This window comes from Capricornis sumatraensis, chromosome 4, assembly GCF_032405125.1.
Source record: "Capricornis sumatraensis isolate serow.1 chromosome 4, serow.2, whole genome shotgun sequence".
NCBI lineage: Eukaryota > Metazoa > Chordata > Mammalia > Artiodactyla > Bovidae > Capricornis > Capricornis sumatraensis.
In genome coordinates this window covers 152,267,967-152,290,534 of record NC_091072.1, presented here as the reverse complement: position 1 = coordinate 152,290,534, position 22,568 = coordinate 152,267,967, and the positions used below count along the sequence as shown (strand labels likewise).

Genomic DNA, 22,568 nt, shown 5'->3' with positions numbered 1-22,568 from the left:
AAGTCCTGGGGGGCAGGGGTCTTGCTGGGGGGTTGGGGAGGATGCTTTCTAGAACCCCTGCAGCAGGGGCTGTGCACTGAGGTGAGCAAGTGGGCTGGGAGCTCCAGGGAAGCTGGGGTGGGAGGTGCTGACGGGCAGGAGGCAGCAGCTGGAGCAGAAGGGCCCACGTGCTCCCTCCCAGCCGCGTGGGGGGCCATGTCCCCTGGAGACTTGGGGGCCGGAGTACCCTGGAGACTCGGGGGCGGGCGCCTCACCTGGCCCCGTGAAGGAGCGGCCTGCCATGTTCCTGCCTCCCGCAAACACTCAGCTTGGGGGGCCCCTGATCTCTCTGTGCTTCTGCACCCACCCTCCCTCCTCCTCCAGGCAGGGCTGGCTCAGTCTCTGGTTAGAAACCTCCAGGAAACCCCACAGGTCTGGCGTCCACGCCCCTCCTCCCTGCGGCCCGGTCACGTCCATCCCCCTGAGCCCGGTCCACACCCCACAGCCAGCAGCGTCCACTGTGCCTTGGCCGGTGCACCTGCCCCTGGGACATCATGCCAACTGGCCGCACACCCTTCCCCCGGACCTCCACCCCAGAGCGAGACTTCTGCAGCCTGAGCTCTGCGGAGAGGTGAAGGTCACTGAGGCAACAGGCCGGGCTGATGCCCAGGGCCCCGAGGGCAGCGCCCTCCTTCCCACCCACCCAAGCCCAAAGGCCCCCAGTCGGCAGGACCGGGGCACCCACGCTGAGCCCTGGGGGTGGCACCAGGACTGTGCCCTCCACCCGCAGCCGCCGGGGTGGCCTTCCGGGCCCTTCCCACCTCTTCCCTGCCCGGCACCCGGAACACACGCGGCTCAAGCAGTGCGGAAGCAGGCTTTTTTAAATCTCTAAATTTGTTCTTGGAGGAGACAGCCTCCTGGTTCATTTTTAAATGCGAGTCCTGTTTTCATCCCCAACTTCCTGCAGCCTGGCTTTCCTGTCACACACTCCCGATCTCAAGCAGACCCTCTTGGAAGAGGGACATAAAGTACCCCCACCCCTGTCACTTCTCACAGGAGTTGCTCTTGGGCAGGCTCTGGACCAGGCTCAATGGTGGCCTCGGGCAGGCAGGGGATGAGGAGGTCTGATCGGTGTAGTGGCGGGGAGAGACCTCCCCTGGCACCCCAACCTTTACAAACCCCCTCCCGGCCCCTCAGCTTGGGGACTGAAATGCAGGCAGGGTTTGCTCACTTGGCCCTAAACACAGCTTCCAGGCAAACGCAAAGGAGCCAGATCGGATCTGAAGGAGCCTCCCCCTCCTCCTTCCGCCACCCCCGGCTGGCTTCCCTGGTCTCCCTCTCTTGGCAGAGCCGAGCCTGTGCAGTGGGGAGGGGGGATTGCTGCGGGTTTCCCTCCCGGCTGGACTCCTCCGCCCGTCTCCACATGCTCAGCCTGCCCCCCAGCACCCCAGCCCGTGTAGTTATCTAAGCTGCCGGGTGTCAGTCTGAGTCAGACCAGGTGATACCCAGCCGTGGCCTGACAGCCAGGTGCTAGCCTGCCCCCACCCACCCCAGGCAGAAGACAGCAGCTCAGAGAGAGGACAAGGAGGCCCAGACGCCTGGTCAGGGGGCCTCTGTCCTGCACTGTCCTGTCCTGGCCACCCCTAAGCTGAGTCCACCACCCCCTCCAAGGCTTTCTGACCCCTTTGTAGGTAGAGGGATTGTACATCTGGGGGACTCCAGCCTCAGCTTGGTTCCCAGGGCCTGGGTGGGCTGAGACCTGATCCAGAGCCTCGAGAAATGGCAGGAGGAAGGGCTTGGAGGTTCCCCTCCCTCGTCCACTCCCAGCCACGCCCCCCAGGGAGGCTCCGCCAGAGCCTGGGGACTCAGGTCCAGCTGGGGAGGGCTCCTCTGCACCCCTGTCTAAGGGCAGCCTCCAGGGGGCCAGCACCCACATTGAGGGCATCCTGCAGAGAGGTCAGTCAGCCCCCCAAGGTCCAGTGCCCCAGGCTGCCCCCTACCCCACAGACGTCTGCTGTGCCCCCTTCACATGGTACCCAGACCCGGGGCTGTCTGTGCTAAGCTGGGCGTGCAGGTGGCCCAGGGCCCCCGGCTGGCGCCCTACACGCTGCAGGGATGGTTTCTATGCCACCAGGCCTGTCGTCTGGCCCCGTGGCTGCCTTCTCCCTCCTCCTCCAGCAAAATGCTGGCTCCTGTCCCCAACACTGGGAGGTCAGAGTTCTCTGTGCCCTTCAGCTGCCCAGATGTCCAGTCCTGAGTCCTGCCCCAGCCCCAGCCATTGGCCCCAGGTAGGAGGCATAGCAGCTGTCCCTGCAGGCACAGAACCTAGCAAGGATGGGCTCGGGCCCCAAGCCCAGCTCCCGCAACGCCCCCCCCCAACCCTGCACCCCCGCTGAGCGCTCAGCACTCACCTTTGGCAGGAACAAGCCCCTTGAATCAGCAGTCTGATCCGTCCAGCCAGCCCCTCCTGGAATTCCTGGAGGAATCAGACAGCGGCACAGCCCGATCCCCAGCAGGACCTGGGTCCCCAGCAGGACCCGGCAGCAGCGCACCGGCGGGAGGGACGCCTGCGGCCGGCCGCCTCCTCCTGGGGCCAGGGCTGCCGGGTCAATGACACACGGAGGAGGAGAGGGAGGGACAGAGGGAGCCGCGGAGAGGGGCAGGCGGGGAGGGGCGCGCCTGTGCGAGCAGAGAGCAGCGGAGTGACAGCGGGGGAACATCCGCGATGACAGCGACAGGCGCGCTCACGGGAGGCGGGCGCACAGGCAGGCTGGCGCACACACACCGGAGGCGCTCACCCTTGAAACCTCCCATTTCAGGGGGAGACGCGGCCGGCCGGCGTGAGCTCCAGGGGCAGGAGCGCTGTTCACCAGCGCCCCCCCCACCACCTTCCCTCCCCACCTCTGCAGGCTTGCCTGCCCTGGCTGCCCCCCACACAACATCCTCTAGCTCTGTCCCCTCTCCCCTTCCCTTTGAGAACCAAGCAGCAGGACCCAGAGCACAGAGGCCCCCGGGAAGCAGCGGGAAGCTGCTGAGTCTGTTCGGAGATGGGGGCCGTATTTCCCACCGCGCCTGCAGGTCAAAAGGACACCTTCTGGAGGGAGGGGTACACGAGGGCCCATCTGCCTGAGGTCCTCCAGGGAGGGGCCCCAGGCCACACAGAGTCAATGGCATGCAGACACACAGAGGTCACTGAGCCTCGTGACCCCAGACCAGGGCTATCTGGGGAGGGAGATGCAGGCAGGCTGGGCCGGGGCCTGGGGGCAGGTTTTCTGGAGAACCCTGGGGTGAGCCTGGAGGAGCGTGGAGGTGGGGAAAGGGGGGCAAACCAGCCCCCTCCCCAGCATGGACCTCTGGCTGGATGGGGAGAGACTGACATCAAGAGCTCAGAGGCCTCTCTACCAGCCAGTCAGGATGGAGGCATTGGAGAAATAGATATTCCAAGGGAAGGCAGGGGTTGACCCGAAGGAAACGAAGTCAAGGACCAGTTGGGGAGGAGCCACTGGTCAGAGCTGGACCCTGGTGACCTTCCTGGCATCTTTCAAAGCCTGCCTGATGGCTGGACATGTGGCGCGTTTGTCAAGGGTATCCAGCGTCCCTCTTCCTTTACGCCCGCTTTCAGGGGTCCATGGTCAGCACTGGGTGAAAGCTGAGAGACCCCTTGACACTCCTGCACCTTCTTTGTCTGCTTTGCTGGGCAACAGCAGGAGTGCCTGGAGGAAAAGCAGCCTTCCCTCCCAAGATCTCAGCCTCCCACCCTGCATCATGAGACTGGCCCCCACCTGCCCCACACACCCCCTTGTCCCCCGGCTGCTCCCAGGACAGCATGTCCTTCCCAGCATCTGGAACCCTCGCCTCACCCACGGGGCACCTTCCCCTCCTTGAAAACTCAACCAGAACTCCCATCCTGGTGCACGTGTCCAGCTGGAACTTCTTCTCTGACCCATATCACAGAGGACAGCTGTTTGTGGGTGGGCGGGTCACCCCAGCTCTACAACGGAGGGCCCTTCCAGAAGAGAGGTCTGCCTCCCCTGGCTGAGTGAGGAATGGGCAGGGACGGAAGAGCTCAGCCAGGTGTCAGGGTCCAGAGGCTCTGACAACCAGCCATTAGCTGTTTGTTAACCGGACTGCGGGGTTACTCACTACCCCAGAGTGGACAGGTGGATGACAAGGTCTCTGGGGTCCCTGAGCACCGGCTCCCCAGCTGCTACATAAAGGATGGGCCCCATCGACCCACAGCCGCCCGACCCCCCAGGTCAGCACCGCCTGCCGCTGGGTTTCAAGGACACGGTCGACAAGGGGGATGATGGAGTTTCCGACTCCTGGGGCATGGCAGCTCCGGCGGGGCGGGTGTGTGTGTGTGCCACACGGCTGTTTTGTTTTGCCGTCTGTGATGACAAAGCAACGCGGAGGTGACAGCCAGGACGCAGAGCAAAGAGGAGCATCTTGATAAGCTGTCTGCTGCCTGTGGCCTTATTGAGGCTTTGTCTGCCAGCCGTGCGAGCGAGCGGGTCTTAAAGAAAAACTGCTTTGCAGGAAGCAGGCAGAGGAGGGCATGAGGCGGCGTGGATCAGGGGGACAGGCAGAGTAGGGGCACAAGGAAGGGGGTCCGATCGCTCCCCCTCCAACAGGTTGTGGCAGGTCCCCCTAGGGACCGAGGTCGGGCTCTGATGCAAGGACCCACCAAGCACAGGCTTGAGGGGGTGGGGACAGCAGGCTGGGAGGATGGAGGTCTCACCTGCCCTCGGCCTCAGCCAGGGACTGACTCTCTCTTCACCACTCCATCTGCAACCCAGGACCGAGGGGTGGTCTCACCTGCACAGAGCAGGCTTCCGGGGGGTTGCCAGGCAGAGGTGGCCAGCCTGGGGCCCACTGGAGCGAGGGATGAGGTCTGAGAGCTGCCGTGGAGTCTTCCGAGGAGGCTGGGCTCTTTGATGGGGTGGAAAAGCACAATTCGGGTTGTGAGGCAGGCACTGAACAAAAGGGTTTGAAATGATTCGAGCCCCAGGTAAGGTGTGGTGGAACACAGCGAGTGAGCTGTCCTTAAATCCTTGAAGATGCCCCCTTCCTGCCCCCTTGTGTCCCCCCAGGCCCCGCACCCTGCCTTCCTCACTCCAAACCAACCCCTGCTCTCAGCATCTAACAGCTCTTCCCTAGGAAATTACTCTTCGTGTCTCACCTGAATTCCCCAACTCTTAGCGGATTTCCCTGGGTCCTCTAGGGCACCAGGCACAGCTGGATCTCCAGCATCCAGCAACCCCATCTCTAGGAAGGAGGGGGACCTCTCCAGCATCCAGGATCCCCAACTCTAGGAAGGAGGGGCTCTGAGTGGAGAGAGGAGTTCTGCGAGGCCCCACAGAATTCACAAGCATTTATTTTATTTAGCTCGAAACGTATTTATTGAGAGCCTCGCTATGTGCTAAGTTTTATTCTCGGGGCTAGGGAATTCCAGCCCCCTGCTCACTGTTAGTGCCAATTCTAGGTGGGGCAAGACAGACTATGGACGAGGAAAGTAAATGTCATGCTCCCTAGAAAATAAAGGGTGATGAGATAGAATGTGAACGGCCAGTCGAGGGAAGGACCTCGTTATCCGGGAGGTCAGGATGCTGCTTCAGGAGATGCTGTTTGCACTGAGATCCAGTTGTAAGAAGGAGCACTTCATTAATTCTAGGGAAGTGCATTCCGAGGGTGGGGGTGCTGGTGGAGGGGAGCGGGCGGCAGGTGCAAAGGCCCTGGGCGGGGAACAGGCTTGTTCAAGGGAGTTAGAGATTAGGGCTGAAATCAGAGAGATCGGCAGGGCCTTGGATGCCAAACCACAGAGAAATTTCTATTTTGTTCTGAGGGCAGCAGGAAGGCCTTGGAAGGTTCTGAGCAAGGGAGAGACCCAACTTCCCTCAGGAAGGCCACTCTCTAGGCTCCGTGGGGAAGGATCCGCTGGGGGGTCCGGGGCGTTAATCCAGGTGGTGGTGGGGTTGGAGAGAGTGAGGAGAGTCATGAAGTCTGGCAACAAGGGCAGCAGCAGTCTGGCGGGATGTGGGAAGATCGTGACCATTAGGTGGGCGATGCGGCCTCATGCGCGGAGGGTTCTCAAGGAGGCTCAGGCTTGGGGAGAAAGAGCCACAGTCGGGTTTTGACCAGTGAAGTCTGAAATGCCTACTGGTGACCAGGGTGGACTGACAGCAAGCAGTGAGATGTCCCAAGTCCTAGGACCAGGGCCTAGGGCCTGGAGGGGCTCGTGAATCCACTGTGAGATGGGCCCTGGTTCCGGAGAACAGGCTTGGGGCCTTGCTCCTCTGTCTCCACCCATGAGCCTCAAAACCCAGTCTCATTAGGGAACCTTGGCCCCGCCCTCTCGAGATGCCCTGGGTTAGAATCCCAGAATTTCTTCCAGTTTGGAAATGCCATACCTCCAGGAGACCCGGCCCTGAGCTATGGAGTGGCAAGGCTGAGTCTGGCTCTAGAAAGAGTCTGAGAGCTTGGACCCAGAGGCCAGGGTCAGGGTTTCTTGAATCCTGAACCATTCACGCTGCTCCCCTCTGGCCATTGTTAGAAGATGCCTCCTCTTTCGCTCAGCTTCTCCCTACAGGTGAGAGAAGGGCAAGGGGACTTCCCCAGTGGCCCAGTGGTTCAGACCACGCTGCCAGGAGAGCGGGTGCAGGCTCGCTCCTCAGTCAGGGAACTGAGATCCTGCCTGCCCTGTGGCACAGCCAAAAGACTAAAAATGAATAAATAAAGTGAGCATTAGGGGAGGTTGTAACAGGAGAAACGAGGGGTAGGGCTGAGGGGCCTCCTGCAGCCGTAGGGAGAACTGGGGGAGGGGAGCGTCCTGTCTCGTCCCACCCACTCCTTTCATACACACACCCCCCCCCCCAGACCCGACAGCAGCAAAGCCCCCGATTGTGGTGGGAAATCTCCCCATTGGTGTGACACGGTCTCGTGAACATGGCAGAATGCTGGGGACCCCGACCGGTCCCTGTCTCACAGAGGAAGGAGCCGCGGACTGCGAGGGGGCTTGCCCAGGTCCATCAGCGCCCTCCCGACAGGGGCTCACGTCAGGCCCAGAGGAGAGAGCAGCCAGGGCCCTAGAGACCCCGGGCGGTAGGTCTTCTTCGTGTTTAGGGGCCGGTGACTTGGGCGTGGATTCCCCCCACTGCCCAGCCTTCTACCGTGTGGACTCAAGCTCGGGGCTTTAGCTGTCTGACACCCAGGGCATTTTCTCTTATCATCATCCCTGATGGTAGGAAGCGGCCTCATTTCCCTATGCTTTCTCTTTCTCTTTCTCTACAACTTGCCTGTCTTCCTATCCTCCGGGCCCAGATTTCTCCTAGCCTCCGGGCATCACCTCACGTTCTCCCAGCCTGTCTGGGGACCAGAGAGGCATGGTGGCTCTTGTAAGCAGCGGCATCGAGCCGGGTTTTCCGGGGCTGGGAGCTTCCTGCAGGCCTGAAAGGAGGAGCCTCTTACATGGGGGCCTGAGCGGGCCGGTGGAGGGGTATCGCTCCCACAGGGCCCTGGACTCCAACCTGGGTCTCGGCGGGAAAGTGGGACCACCTCCCTGGGCACCCACCTTGAGCTCCCAGCTCCTTGACCTCATCATCGCATCTTGGGGTGTTTTCTGGTGTTGTCGGCTCTGGAGAGACCGAGCCACGCGCCCCCCCGGCCCAGGCTGCCAGGTGCCCCCAGCCCTCTGCGGATGCACCTCCTCCCTTGGGCTGGGATCCAACACCTCTCTCACCCTCTCTTCGCCACCCCCCGCCCCGCTCCATGGCAGCCGTGGGCGTCCAGATGAGGATGGAATTCCTGCAGCGCAGCTTCTGGGCCGCCACCCGGCAGGTGCGTGTGGGGGTGCGGGTGGGGCTCTCAGGGTGAAGACCCCGACCTGGGCACCTGAGCTGCTGCCACCAGCAAGGCCCTGCCCGCCTCGCAGCCCCGGACCCCCCGTGCACATACACAGGGCACACACGACAGGAACACACCATACACACGCCACAGCACACACATCCCCCGTGTGCACACACCACTCTCACCACACAGGCATGTGACACACCCCCGCATGCACACCACAGGTGTCCTGTGGGCTCCATTCCCCACACACACCACACACACACATACCATGCACAAACACATCACACACAACACACACCACACACAACACACACATCACACACCACACACATCACACACATCATACACCACACACATCACACACACACATCACACCACATACATCACACACACGTCACACATCACACACCACACACACCACACACACCACACATATCACACACACATACCACACATACATACCGTGCACAAACATCACACACATCACACACCACACACACCACACACACATCACACACAAACACACACACCACACATCACACACACACACACACCATAAACATCATACACACACCACACACACATCACACACATCCCACACACATCACACACACACCACACACATCAAACACACACCACACACACACATACCATGCACAAACACATCACACACAACACACACCACACACAACACACACACACATCACACACACATCACACCACATACATCACACACACGTCACACATCACACACACATACCACACATACATACCGTGCACAAACATCACACACATCACACACCACACACACCACACACATCACACACACACACATCACACCACATACATCACACACACGTCACACATCACACACCACACACACCACACACATCACACACACACCATACACATCACACACCACACACATCACACACACACATCATACCACATACATCACACACACGTCACACATCATACATCACACACCACACACACCACACACATCACACACACACACATCACACCACATACATCACACACACGTCACACATCATACATCACACACCACACACACCACACACATCACATCACACACACACCACACACATGCATACCATGCACAAACACATCACACACATCACACACATGCCACAGACATCACACACCACACACATTACACACGCATCACACGCATCACACATATCACAAACACATCACAAATCACACACCACACACATCACACACACCACACACACACATACCATGCACAAACACATCACACACCACACACATTACACATCACATCACACACACATCATACACACATCACACACACACATAACACACATCACACACGTCACACATCACTCACACATGCGTCACATACATTGCACCACACACATTACACACTCACACACACACACATGGATACACAACTCACAGCTCTGCCCTTCCCTCCAGTGTGGTGCCGCGGAGGGGCCGTGCCAAAAGAGCTGCCAGGACAGTGTGAGTGCCTCCCCAGCGGGAAGGGGGTAGGGGCAGCCCCCACCCGCGTCCCCCTGATGGGCCAGCCCCTCCTTCCCCAGCCTGGGTTCCATGCAATGGCCTCCCCACATGGTCCAGCAGGGGTCAGTGTTAGGGCCTGGCCTTGACCTCCTTCTGGGCTTCTCCCCAGGATCTGGACTGCTTCGTCGTTGACAACAACGGGTTCATCCTGATCTCAGAGAGGCCCCAGGAGGTAAGACACTCAGAGGCGAAACTAGACAGGGGGCCAGGGACGGTCACATGGCCCAGTGACCTCTACTGTCAAAAAGGCCAGAAGCGATAATCCTTGCCCAGAGACAATCAGTAGACAGTCTGAAACCACAGCTGGCACTGAGAGACCCCAGGACCCAGCCTTTCCACCTCAGACGCCCAGAGGCGATCATCTGTCTGTTTTGTCTCCCCGCTCTATTGGTGGGGGTTCCCCGAGGCCCCCGGGTTTTGTCTGCAGCCTTGCCTAGGGGGCCCACCCCAGAGTCCTGAGCCCCTCCTGCCGCCCACCAGCTACTCCTGTCTGCCTCCCCCTCCACCACCTTAGTCCATTCAGACATCCAGAGCAGAGCACACAGACAGGGCGGCTCACAAACCACAAAGATGCTCTTCTCGCAGTCGAAGGGGCTGGAGCCCGAGGGGGCCCCCCTGGGTGGCAGGGTTCTCAGTGTGTCCTAGCAGCACAAGGGGCAGGGAGCCCCCTGGGGTCTCTTCTGAGAGCACCAACCCCATCAGGTGGGCCCGTTGCCCTGGAGGCACCTTTCTGCATCTGAATTCGAGGCACACGCTCAGACCTCAGCACCTACCCTCCCACCTCCGTGGGGCCAGGATCTGGACGCTCTCTCCCCTCGTCTGGACCTCTCAGATGGGAAAGTCCATCCTCACCGGCCAGCCTGGCCTGGAGTTGCCCCATCACACCAGCTGGCCACACGCCCAGGACCCCCTTGGACCCAGGAAGGCCAAGGAGAAAGTACAACCCCTCACACACACACTTACTGAGCCTCAGGAGGGGAAGCCCAGACGCAGGTGAAGTCTGGAGCTCGGAGCGACCCCCGTCCCTCCCTCTCCCCCTCTTCTTGCCCTCACAGGTGGGCCGATTCCTGGGGGAGGTAGACGGTGCACTCGTGACCCAGCTGCTCAGCATGGGGGTGTTCAACCAGTAAGTGGGGCAGGCGACCCCCTCCCCAAACACATAGAGAGGAGGCGGGGTCAGATGCTAAACAGATAAGATGCATCTTAGATCCCAACCTCAGAACCGCACAGGGACCCCCAGGGCTGTAGAGCAACTTCCTTAGGCCTGAGGCCTGCGGGGGTGGGAAGGGCTGAGGTCCCTGAGAGGGCAAATGAGGTTTGCTGTCCCTTGGCTTTGAGCAGCCCAAGCCCAGAAATGTCGTTTTCTGACCTGCTGACGAAAACCCTGCTGCAAAGTCTCTCAGGGAAGGGTGGGGGTGGAATACGGGTGGGGTCTGGACTCACCCTGTCCCAATTCTGGCTTCAGAGTGACCATGTACGACTACCAGGCCATGTGCAGGCCCCCAACCCACCACCACAGCGCCTCCCAGCCCCTGGCCAGCGTGAGTGTCCCCAGGGGCTTCCCTCCACCAGATGGTGACCTGTCCCTTTCTCTCCAGGAACCAGGGCCCATCTTGGCCCTCTCCCACTGCCCCCGCCGCCCACAGTCCGCTCCCTCCCAGATCTTCTCTGGCGGGGCAGGGCGGTCAGGGCAACTGCTCCGGCAGAGGGACAGCTGCAGCTCCCGTCTTGCCTGGTTCCCACCCTCACCCCCGCACGGTCCACAACCCATCAGGGATCCCATAGATGCCACCCAGGGTGACGACTGGCGCTATCCCGTCATCCGCTCTACAGCAGGAATTTCCCAGAACAGCTTTCCACTGATCCCGCTGCTGGGATGGGGTGGGGGGAGCCCGGGGCTCACAGTGTGTCCCCTCTCCCCTCAGCCCATCTCTGCCCTCCTGTCGGCTACCAGGTGGCTGATGAACGAGCTCCTGCTGTGAGTGAGGGGCTGGGGGCTTCATGCAGGGGTGGGCTATGAGGGGGCCCCTTGAAGGGAGCTGCTTGATGTCCCCTACAACCCCAGGGGAGGAGGCTGAGGTCCAGAGTAGAACCAGCCAGGCACATACAATGCCCCCTCCTACATGCAGCTGCCAGGGGAGGGCCTCTGCACCCCAGGAGCCTCTGGACAAGGGTTCCCTGGGGGGAGGGGCAGACAGCCCGGGGGCCAGTGAGGAGAGCGATCAGGACTCTGGCCGCTTCTATCCGACAGGCTCCTGCTGGAGTGGAGGGCCTGGGGCTCCTGGCGTGGGGACTACAGGGCTGAGGGTGAGTGCTCGGTTGCGGGAACCCAGAGCCCAGCATCATTCTAGCCGCCACTTGCGGGGAGGGGACTGCAGAGGGCCCACCACTCACGTCCATCCTGTTGGCCTCTCCATCACCTTCCCTCACCTCTGTGTGATGTCATACCATCTCGGGACACCACGAACCTGTGTGACATCATCCATATGCCATCATCCATCCCATGTGACATCATCCATCCCACATGATGTCATCCATCATATGTGACATCATCCATGTGACATCATCCATCCCATGTGATGTTGACCATTCCCGTGTGACATCATCCGTTCCATGTGACCTCATGCCCACACCATATGACACCACCATCATCACCATCATCGCCACCCCGTGCTGGGCCACACGTCCTGGACAGCCAAGACCGTCTTCCATCATTGTAAGTAGAGCGGCCTAGGAGCCCCAGTGCTGGGCTGGGAGGGTCCCAGGAACCTCTCTCCTTCCAGGACTCCTCAACAATGAAGGCCCCTCTCAACTTAGAGCTTCGCTCCTTAGGGGAGGGTGTGTAGCCCAGACCTCATCCCACGTGATCACAACCCTGCCCCAGGGAAAACGGAACCCTCCAGCCCTCTCCTGGGCAATAGCTCTGACGACGCCAGAAGGACAGTGTCCTGTGGTCCAGAGGCCAAGGCCCCACACAGGGAACAGCTATCTGCTCACCCAGGAGTGGACGTGGGTCCTCCTCCAGGGCGGCTGCCAGGCCTCTGAGTTTGCCAAGTCCATTCTGAGCCCGCTCAAGTGACCACACAGGCCCCACTGAGGAGTCCAGGAAGTCTGGGCACTGGGCCCCCCCACCCACCTCTAAGTGACCATGGGGTCAGTTGTGGGTGGAGGCCCAGGGCTTGTCCGGGAGCTATGTCTGCAGAGCGCCCGCCATACCATCCACAGGGAGCAGGGCTGTCATCTCCCAGGCCCCCCACACCCTGACCTCCAAGCCCCTGGACATCACCGCTGACGGTGAGGAGAGAGACAGGCGTCCCCAGGGTAACCCCAGGCGTCACTCACACTCAGCCGCTCCCTCTCCCCCACCCCCTAAGTCCTGATGGCTTGCCATCTGCCAGTGGAGGGAGCGTCTTCCTCCCGGCGCAGTGACCGTACTGCCCAGGCTGTCGAGACCCACCCCCACGGAGGTGACCGAAGCCCCGCGTCCACACCCTTCCGTGTCCCCACAGCCCACAAGCACAAGAAGCAGGACCTGCTGCAGCCCTGTGACACCGCCTACCCCGTGTTCGTCCACCAGACGGCCCTGCGGGAGGCCAACGGCACTGTGGAGTGCCGCGCCTGCCAGAAGTGAGCGGGGAGGGGAGGGAGCCAGGTGGGGTCCCCGCGGCAAGGCCTCTGTGCCCGCTTCCTCGGTGGAGGGACCACAGGCCTTGGCCCAGAGCATGGCAGCCAGCTGGGGACAGGACTGGCATAGTGTCCATGTTGGCAGACAGGAGAGATGGCCCTGAGGCCAGGGCAGACTCAGGGAAGGAGGGCCAGCTCTCACTTAGACGTCTGTCCACGCAGAAGACCGGGAGGCTGGAGGACGTTTCAGGAGTGGCTTAGGGCACCTGACACCTCTGCCCGAGCTCCCGCAGGGAGGCCAGGCTCCGGCCCAGGGAGGCCGGGAGGCCTGGCTCAAAGTTCTGCGCTGCTCACTCCCACCCCGACCTCGGGCCACCGCCCACCCACGGGATGTTCCATCCTGACCCGGAGGAGATGGCCTCCCCTAGGCTGTCCACTTGCCAGCATGCCACTCCCCAGGGGCTTCCAGGATGTCCCTGAGATTCAGGGCACAAGCAAACTGCCTTCTAGTGGGACGCCTGGGACCCTGGCCTCAGACACAGCCAGCCCATCTTGTTCAGGCAGGCCACTGTCATTGTAGGACTCACACAGCTGGTTTCACGGGAATGTAGTTATTTGTACACTTATCTCAGAGGCTGGCAGGGAGGATATGGCGAATAGTGTGGGTAAAGCCAAGGCCTCAGAGTAGACGGACTTTGACTGAAGAGGAACTGGTGACCTTGGGTGCATCACTTTACCCAGAGGCGTCAGCTTTCCCTTCTGCAAAACAGGGATGATACCGACTTCATATGGTGTGAAGAAGGTTGAATATGTACATGTGAGTCTGTTGTGCTCGTGTATATGGGCACGTGGGTGTGCTGTGTGTGTGTGTGCACGTGCACGTATGAAGTCCTCTACCCCGTAGGAAATGCCTACGGGCAGTGTCTGTGGCCAACGCACTGGCTCAGCCAGTGACCGCAACCGGCTTGCACCTACCCGGCTCCCAACCGGGCAGCGTGCGGGCCTGGGGCGCCACCTTGTGGCTACGCCTGAGCACTGTAACCCCGCTGGGGGCGGCCTCTCCACACTGGCCTGTTTACTTGACATGATCTTGACTTAGGCCTGTGTTCCCCACAGACATCAATAACAACTCTTATCCCCCTAGATGTCTGGGCTTCCTTCCCTCCAATCTGCTAGGAAAGGAGCAGGGCAGCTGCAAAGGCTTGTGGGAGATGTAAACCAGGTTGCCTCCCATCAGGGGGCTGACCTGGGCCCCCAAGCCCTCACGCCATCTCCAGAAGAGCCTCCCTGAAGCCCAGCGTCCAGCTGCTCGGAGCTTCCACGGGCCAACCTCTCTCATGTCCACAGGGCGTTTGTGATGCAGCAGGTCCCCAGCAGCAACCTGCTGCTCCTGGTGACGGATCGCACCTGCGACTGCAGCACCTTCCCTCCAGTGCTGCGGGAGGCACAGGAGGTCAAATATATCCTCTGGGGCTCCAGCCTGCGTGTGTGTGGGATGCAGGGGAGGGGTGGACGGGGGAGCGGGGAGGGCGGGTCATCACCGAGGGGCTCAGATCTAGAGAGGTGGGGCCAGCCACCCTCACCACCAACACCCTGCCCTTCCCACGGCTCCAAGGGCTGACCTCTGACCCTGGAAGGCAGTGAGGCAGCCAGTCCCACCAGAGGTTCCAGAACTGAGTCCCCAGAGGCTCCCGGGTGGCACAGACAGTAAAGAATCCACCTGCAAAGAGGGAGACCTGAGTTCGATCCCTGGGTCAGGAAGATCCCCTGGAGAAGGGAATGGTTACCCACTCCAGTATTCTTGGGCTTCCCTTACTCAGACAGTAAAGAATCTGCCTGCAGTGCGGAAGGCCTGAGTTCAATCCCTGGGTCGAGAAGATCCCTTGGAGAAGGGAAAGGCAACCCACTCCAGTACTCTTGCCTGGAGAATCCCATGGGCAGAGGAGCCTGGCGGGCTACAGTCCTTGGGGTCGCAGAGTCGAACACGACTGAGCGACTGTCACACACACAGGCTCCAGCGTCATCTCTGCCTCAGCTGTGTTCACCTTAACAGTGACCTCTGCACATAACGCCTCCATCAAGTGCGACAGGATGCGTTCCCAGAAGCTCCGCCGGCGCCCGGATGCCTGCCACGCCTTCCATCCAGAGGTGGGGGCTGGTGGCGGGGGTCTTCATCCCCAAACCTCGGCCCAAGCCTGTACCCTTCAGACGTGAGAGCACTGGACACCCAGTGTGCAGCTGGGAGGGCACCTCTGGAACCCTCATCCATGTGCATTCATGCAGGGAGGGACCCGGCAGTGTTTTTATGATGAGAGCTGGTCTCCCAGGGGCCAGGCCGTTGGTAAACTCAAACACAGCTTCTCCACATTGCCCCCATCGCACTTGGATCCACGGGGTCCGGGCGGGTAGGAGGAAACCATTATGCACATAATACTGTGGTGACCAGCCCTGAACACCGTAGTTGGGCTTCTTGTACTTGAGTCGTCCTTGCTAGACACGCTGAGTCCACAGCCAGGATACTCCCAGAGTGCCGGGCTTCTCTGCAGTCACTCTAAGAGGATAACTCCACAGCCCTTCCATCTTCCTTCTCCTAGAAGCAGGGGGTGGGGGGCCAGGGCTCCCTCCACTTGCCGGAACTCCCCTCTCCCTCAGCCCTCGGTCCCTCTTAGTCCCAGAACCTCCCTCCTGACTCCCAGTCTCCCGGTCGCCTCTGCCTGGATGGGTACCTCACCGGCAGTGGTCTGGGTCTGCAGGAGAATGCCCAGGACTGCGGAGGCACCTCAGACACCTCGGCCTCACTCCGCCTGCTCCTGCTGCCTCTGTGGGCCTGGGTGCTGCCACCCCAGCTGCTGCGGTGACCCCGCCCCATCAGGCCTGCTTTGACGCTGGGAAGTCAGTAGTCCGCCATGCTGCCTGGCACTCTACAGCTGGGTTCTTGCCCGGGGCCATGCTCATCGGTCATGGGCCTCCTGAGATTGCTGGTGGAGTCAGAAACCCGTCCTGAAGACCTTCTGGAGTGCCGGGTACCCTCCACCCCACGTCTCAGTGGGCAGTCTTCCCCACCTCCTCTTGGGGAGTCCAGCATGAGCTCAACCTGGACCAAGACCAGAGAGCTTTAGTTCCATCTATTCCCCCAGAAATCCAGACCCAGCTAGAGACAGGGCAACTCTTTCTAATGAGCCTGGTTGGTCTTCAGTAGAATCCAAGAACTTAAATGTCCTGAGAAGGAGGAGAGGAATGAGGCTGAGGGCAGAGAGGTGAGGAGGGCAGGAATGCTCCCTACCAGAGATGGAGCTGCCCCAGGGTGAGGTATACAGCAGGGCAGCTCAGTCTCACAGTTGAAGCTCAAAAAAGGTGTGTGTGTATCTGTGCATGTATGTGTGTGTGCACGTGTGCATGAGAGAGAGAGTAGGCAGGTCCTTTACATGAACATGGCTGCGTGTGATGCTCACAAACTATTGCTATTTAAAAATTTTCTATAAATGTCTTTGCAAAGCCCTGACTTACCATTTGCCTCTTTCTAAGAAAAACCTAGTAGGTTAGCGATACAGCTGCTGCACTGGAGAAGGATGCAAGTCCAGGGCAGGGGGCAGGACCAGTTGCAGCCAGAGGGGTCCTAGCAAAAGAATGGTCTTCAGGGAGGCAAAATCAGGGGGGTCCTGAAGGCTCCAGACCCCCTGGAGGCCCAAGGACCCAGGGTGGTCTTTTTCTGGCTGATGATCCACAAGAAAGACCACCTGACTCTGGCCTTGGGGCTGGAGCTTTGGGGAGCATTCCCATTTGCAAATTAGAGTCCAGTGGGGGAGACAGATGCATCTGGGCACGTGCCCCACCCAGGGATCTCAGGGCCACAGCTTCCTCCCATGCAGACCTGGCTCCCCAGGGACTGCAGTCCCCATTGTGGGAGTGACGCTGAAGGCAGAACCGCGCAGAAACCCTGGGGTGGCCTCCAATCTCTACGTTCAGCCGGCCTCCCTGGAAGAGGTGACTGTGATGTGCGAGGCGTGCATGTGGAGTCCGTATTCTGAGCCTGAAACCACGTGGCCTGCAGTTGGCACCCACAGCGTGTCACCGGCTCTCCTCTGAAGCACCTGCTTTCCTGGCGGAGGGGAGGGAGAACGGACGTTGGAACAACAGGCAAGGTCATAGGTGCCCGCCGGGTGCAGGTGGGCGAGGAGGCAGCAGGGGTCCCCTCAGGTCGATTCCCCACCTTCATGTCACAGAGCCCTCAAGGCGGCAGCCCCTCCCTCGCCGTGTCCTTCTGGGCCATCGGAGCGTGTCCAGACCCTGACCTCTAATCTCTCTCCAGGACAGCATCCTGTTCCCCCTCCCCACAACCACGAAGAGTCTTTTCAGGCAATTTATCAACACTCTTGGCCACACAATTTAAAAACCACGCTTAGAAGTACTGGGGCAGCTCCCAGCCTCAGCCCCGTCTGTGTGTGGCCAGGAGGGGGCTATGGGGCCAGGACTCCCTGTCAGAACCAATGGAAGCAAAAGCCGTTGATACAATAAAGCTGCTCTTCACCTGGGAGAAGAGAACATAAGCCCAGGGAAACTCAGACCAACCAAGTTAAAACCAAAGTCACTGAATAGATGACAAGATTCTGGGGGAGAGAGTCCTGAATTCCCTTTTCCTAAAAAAAAAACCTGTGGATGCCCGAGGGTGCCAGGGCTGCCAGCTCTGAACTCAGGGCAGGGGTGTGCCAGCTCCTAAGTCACCTCTGAGCGTGTGCTGAGACATGCTGAGACATGTGCTGCTGAGACGAAAGGCCTGAGCACCGCTCCACGACGCCAAGTGGGAGTTCATTCCGGAGGGCAAGGGAGTGGACGTTTCCAAGTCAAAGATGCAAACTCGGGGAAGAATGAGGGCAAGAGCTTGGCGCAGATGCCAGCCCAACCCTGCAGCTCGAGTGAGGGATGCTGACTCGGGGTGGGGTGGGGACAAGCTCACAGGTGAGGAAGCAGCTGTCTCAGCAGGCCCAGGTGCTGTCCCCAGAGCACTCTCCCCAGGCCAGGGTGGCAGGGGTGGCAGTGACAGGCTAGACTTCCTGCCTGGCTAGACTCCCACCATCACCACCAAAGGCAGAGTCACACTAGACCAGTTTGCTGCATGTCACGGGGCTGGGGGCGGGAAAACCCGCCCAGAACGACACAGGGTGCAGGGTCAGCGCTTGAGCCCTGACCGAGCAGGACACTTGGAGACCAGGGGTTACTCATGGGAGCAACAGCACCCACAGCCATCTCCAGGCCAGAGAGCCCTAGCCACTGTCAGGCCAGGACTCAAATGCGTCCTCATCCACTTCCTTGCCCGCACCACAGGTATCGCTGTGAAAAGGGAGCCTACAGACAGCTCAGCAAAGGACCCAGGAAAGCCAGGGGGTGTCTGTAGGCCTCAAGCAGGATGGGAGGGGCAGGACGGGAGGGGCTTCCTTGGCAGTTAAGACCTGGCCTTCCAATGCAGATTCAATCCCTGGCTGGGGACTAAGATCCCACATGCCTCGCATCCAAAAAAATCAAAACATAAAAGAGAAGCAATGCTGTAACAAACTCAATAATTAAGACTTTTAAAATGGCCCACATAAAACAATTAAAAAAGCAGGACACAACCCAGTGTCCAGCCTCCAGGTTCCCTATGCAAAAAACCTATTCCTACACCTAAAATGAGAACTCATCCAAATACTGGAAATTCCCCTGAAGAAAACTAAATATACCCAAGGCAAAAAGGGTATATCCTCTCTTCTCTTAAATTACATAGAAGGGTTAACAAGCCCCCAAAACCTTTCAGTCAAAACACACGAGGCTTTTATTTTTGGCCGTGCCGCGCAGCAAGGGGATCTCAGTTCCCGGACCAGGGATCGAACCTGCATCCCCTGCAGTGGAAGCCCAGAGTCCTAACCACTGGACTGCCAGGGAAGTCCCTACATGAGACCATTTGATCTGCATGTCCCTCTTAGTGTAGACTGTGTCACAAGAGTCAGACTCACCTCTCCTAGTCTCACCTACAAAACACAAGTCAGCAACAGACCTGTTCACTGGGTGCTACTGTTACAATTACGTCGTGTCGAGCGCTTTAACGCACCCCCTTCGCATGATGCGTTCTTTACGTATTATTTTTGTACCTCTAACGATAAATTAGCAACTGCCCCTTGGAGCTGGCTCTCCCCTCCACTCTTGTGCCTGGGACCCCAGTCATGATGAAAGCGTAAGGAAGGCCGGAAAGGCTTGAGTTGGGCATGAGCATTGGTTTTTATACCACACCCTCTATTAACTTTCATCCTCATCCTGCCTGCCATCATTAACACGTTAGGAAAATTAAACGGAAATGTGAAATATACGAATTACAAGATTTATCTAATTAACACTGCCAGAGAACATTTTCAACTTTTGCACTCTCAACACTACTCTGCAAAAATGGCAGTATACAATATGACTTTCAAAAATTTGGTAGCCCAACGATAACGAACCCCTAAGTGTCCTGAGATATTCTATTCAGTATAGAAAATACCTTTGTGGCCAAAGAATCCTATTAATATTTCACAAGAGCTTAATTTGTTGGTCAGTCCACAGAGAGCCTTTTCAGAATGGTCTCCAGAACTCAGAGTGGGATGTTTCCAGAAATTTAAGCTTCAGCATCTAAATGAAGGCTTCAAGTTAGGAAGCACCAAGAGCTACGGAGAGGGGAGCCGAGGCAGCTTTTTCTTTAAAAAAAAAAAAAGGCACAACAAGAACGTCCATGTTCCACTTGGTCTCTTTATTAGGAGTCTGAGAACACAGCAAGGAGGGACATCCCATGGTGAGTGGGGCCATCACACAAACGCCCTTCTGAAATCCCAGCCCCCTGTGATCCCCAAAACTGTGCTTTGTGGCTTCGACAATTTATAAACGGGAAGGGGGAAATACTGAGAAGGCCACTCTTCAATGGGTGAGAGGATGAAGCTGCAGAGGTCCCAAACGGCTGAGGGCTGGAAGAGAAAATGAGCATCCGCACAGAGCAAGCGAGCCTCTTGACTGCTGAGAGTAAGGCATCCAGGCGCCGACCTGTGGGGTTCCCAGCAGGCGGAGGCGTGCGTGAGGCGGGCCGGGGCTCCGAGGACACACGGAGGTGGTGCACACCCGCTTCCCAGGGAGGGGCCGCCACGGGGGGTGGGGGGTGTCACGGGGTGGGGGTGGGGGGACGTCTGGTTGGTGATCACGTCACTTTCTAAGGGTTTGTGCTGTGTTGAGCCAGGTGCAGCTCCTCTTCGGGGAGTGTGGTGGGGTGGGGGGGGCGCGGCTGGGCCCTGGACTGCTGGCGGTGTCCGGGGGGCTGCGCACAACACACCGTTTCCCCGGGCAGGTGACCGGACGCAAGGCTGGCTTCTGGGGTACATCCTGAAGCCCAGTGAGCCTCCTCCCAGGGGTGCGGTGGGGCACTGTCTTGTGGGCCGTGCTCCCTGGAGGGGTAATACTGCTCTTCCACCTGTCCACACGGCACCAGCATGCCCAGCACTGGGGGCAGTGCCCTCACTCAGGACCAGAATACTCCTGAAGATTCTTGCTTCCTGGTTCCCAGGTTTTGCTGGAGACACAGGGGAAAGGAGACAGCTAACCAAGAAAAGAAACCCACACTGAGTAAACGGGAGACCTTCCCATGTTCCCAAACACTGGTGGGAGGTGGCCAGCCCAGCTCGGGACCTTGTTCAAGGCTGACGCCTGCCGTCCCGGGTGCAATTCAACCACCAGAAGTCTTTGCTGAGACTAACAACTGGACTCGGAGATATGTGGGCAGGTGCAGGCCTCCCAGGAGCCAGACCCTCCGCACCAGACTCTGACACCCCCGCAGGACACCTCTGGGGCTCAAGCAGCCTTACTTGAGCAGCTCCTCAGACTCAGCTTCAAGGAGCCAACCAGACTCCCTGGCCGTAATGTATCACTTCCTTCTAAACCTTCGTACCACACCACCCCTAGAAAACTGGGCTCTGGGGTGCCGGTCACCCCAGCACCGGTGGGCAAAGGGCTCTGGCCTCAGAGGCATGCTGCGGACTTCCCTGTTCCTGGAGACCTGACTGGGGTGGCGGGGATGAAGGGGGGTCAGGTTGGTGTGCGCGTGCTCAGCCCCCAGGCACCAGGGCAGCACCACAGGGAGACCCCCCCACCACAGGCGGTGGCCCCGGGCCCCTGTACGGCCAGCCTCAGGCCAGGAGCCATGGTGCCAGGGGAGGTGGTCTCTCTCCCGGCGCGGGGGCGGGGGCTGAGGGGGAGGTGAGGCAGTGATTCTCCTGGAGGGACTCATACAGAGTGGTCCAGAGCTCCACTGCAGACACCCCATCCCCACCCCTGCAACCAGCCGAGTCCCCACGGCACTGAAAAGGATGCGGGAAGCCCTGCAGCTGTTCCCCTAATCCCCGCCAGCCTCAGTAACGTTCCTGGGTAGGTGGCACAAACAAGTCGCTCAAACTCTGACACGTCACTACTGCCTCGATCTCACACACCCTGCTTCCCCCAGCAAACACACCGCCCCTGCCTCAGGCTCTCCAGGGTCGCCAGGCGGGGCAGGACGCTGCCGCCCCAGGGCCCGAGGTGTCCCCATTGGCAGAAGGCACCCGGGTTGCCAGGCGTCATACATTCTGGGGCTGTCGCCTGATCCTCCGGCGGTCACGTGTGCAAAACTGGAACAGCGTGTGGCTCTCACGTGTTTCGTTCGATACAAAAGCCTCCCTCCCTCCCCAGCCCTGTGGTTTAAACATTTATATAAATTTTTATTTAAACAGTAAGTTAGAAATCTTATTTACATTAATTTCTTTGTTCTCCCAAAAGGGCATCTAAAATCACACTGCCACCCCTCAGAGAACATAATAAATGTTCGCCAACACTGCTCGGTGTCACCGTTTCTAAGGAGAGAGGAGGGAGGAGGAGGCGCCTCCAGCCAACGTCTCAGCCGGCTACAAGCACAGAGGCCAGCGTGCCCGGGGCAAGCGCCCTCCGACGGCCAGACCCAAGAACGAGGCAGGGCTGGGCCATCTCGCCTCTTCTCCACCTGTGAGGTGTGATTTATTTTTGTTTTCTCTTCCCAGTTGCGGACCACGTGGAGCCCTGGGGCGTCACGAAGCCCCGCGCTGTGGGGCTCCTCTGGCGCTGGCGTCACGGCCGGTGGGGGTCACCGTCCCCGGCCTCTGGCCGCTGTCACAGTGCGTCCTCTTCGCTGCAGCCTCCGCCGACCATGAAACGGAACTCCTGGAGGTTCGAGACCCCGTGGAAGTGGACGAACGCACCAGCCACCACGAAGATGTGGAACAGCTGATGAGAGTGAAACTGGAGATAGAAGCAGGGAGGGCGAGTCGTCACTAAACGGTCGGCAGAAGATCCCGAAGACCACGCGGAGCCGGGGCGGGGGCAGGGCGGCGGCTCACATTCAGGCGTCCCTGCTCTCAGAGCACCCCGCAGGCACATCGCATTCTGAGGCGAGGCCCGCTGTCCCCACGGAAACAGCGCTGCGGCCCCAAGCTCGGGATGCAGCGCACTCCTGGCGCGGGGGGCCCAGCAACGCACTGCGTCTCCTATGCACTCTACTC

General features: G+C 59.5%; 2 protein-coding genes across 2 annotated transcripts in view; one reads left to right on the top strand and one right to left on the bottom strand.

Moving 5' to 3' along the window:
- CACNA2D4 (calcium voltage-gated channel auxiliary subunit alpha2delta 4) overlaps positions 1-15,872 on the top strand; it is a 64,987-nt gene extending 49,115 nt beyond the window's left edge. The window contains exons 27-38 of the mRNA XM_068971533.1: positions 7,751-7,812; positions 9,286-9,330; positions 9,500-9,562; positions 10,446-10,516; positions 10,856-10,931; positions 11,316-11,368; positions 11,642-11,697; positions 12,086-12,106; positions 12,900-13,017; positions 14,362-14,474; positions 15,080-15,162; positions 15,768-15,872. Of these exons, the coding sequence (XP_068827634.1) occupies positions 7,751-7,812; positions 9,286-9,330; positions 9,500-9,562; positions 10,446-10,516; positions 10,856-10,931; positions 11,316-11,368; positions 11,642-11,697; positions 12,086-12,106; positions 12,900-13,017; positions 14,362-14,474; positions 15,080-15,162; positions 15,768-15,872 (866 nt within the window). The remainder of the gene's footprint in view (positions 1-7,750; positions 7,813-9,285; positions 9,331-9,499; positions 9,563-10,445; positions 10,517-10,855; positions 10,932-11,315; positions 11,369-11,641; positions 11,698-12,085; positions 12,107-12,899; positions 13,018-14,361; positions 14,475-15,079; positions 15,163-15,767) is intronic.
- A 3,938-nt stretch (positions 15,873-19,810) lies between these two features.
- ADIPOR2 (adiponectin receptor 2) overlaps positions 19,811-22,568 on the bottom strand; it is a 40,005-nt gene continuing 37,247 nt past the window's right edge. The window contains exon 8 of the mRNA XM_068970447.1: positions 19,811-22,308. Within this exon, the coding sequence (XP_068826548.1) occupies positions 22,180-22,308 (129 nt within the window). The 3' untranslated portion in view covers positions 19,811-22,179. The remainder of the gene's footprint in view (positions 22,309-22,568) is intronic.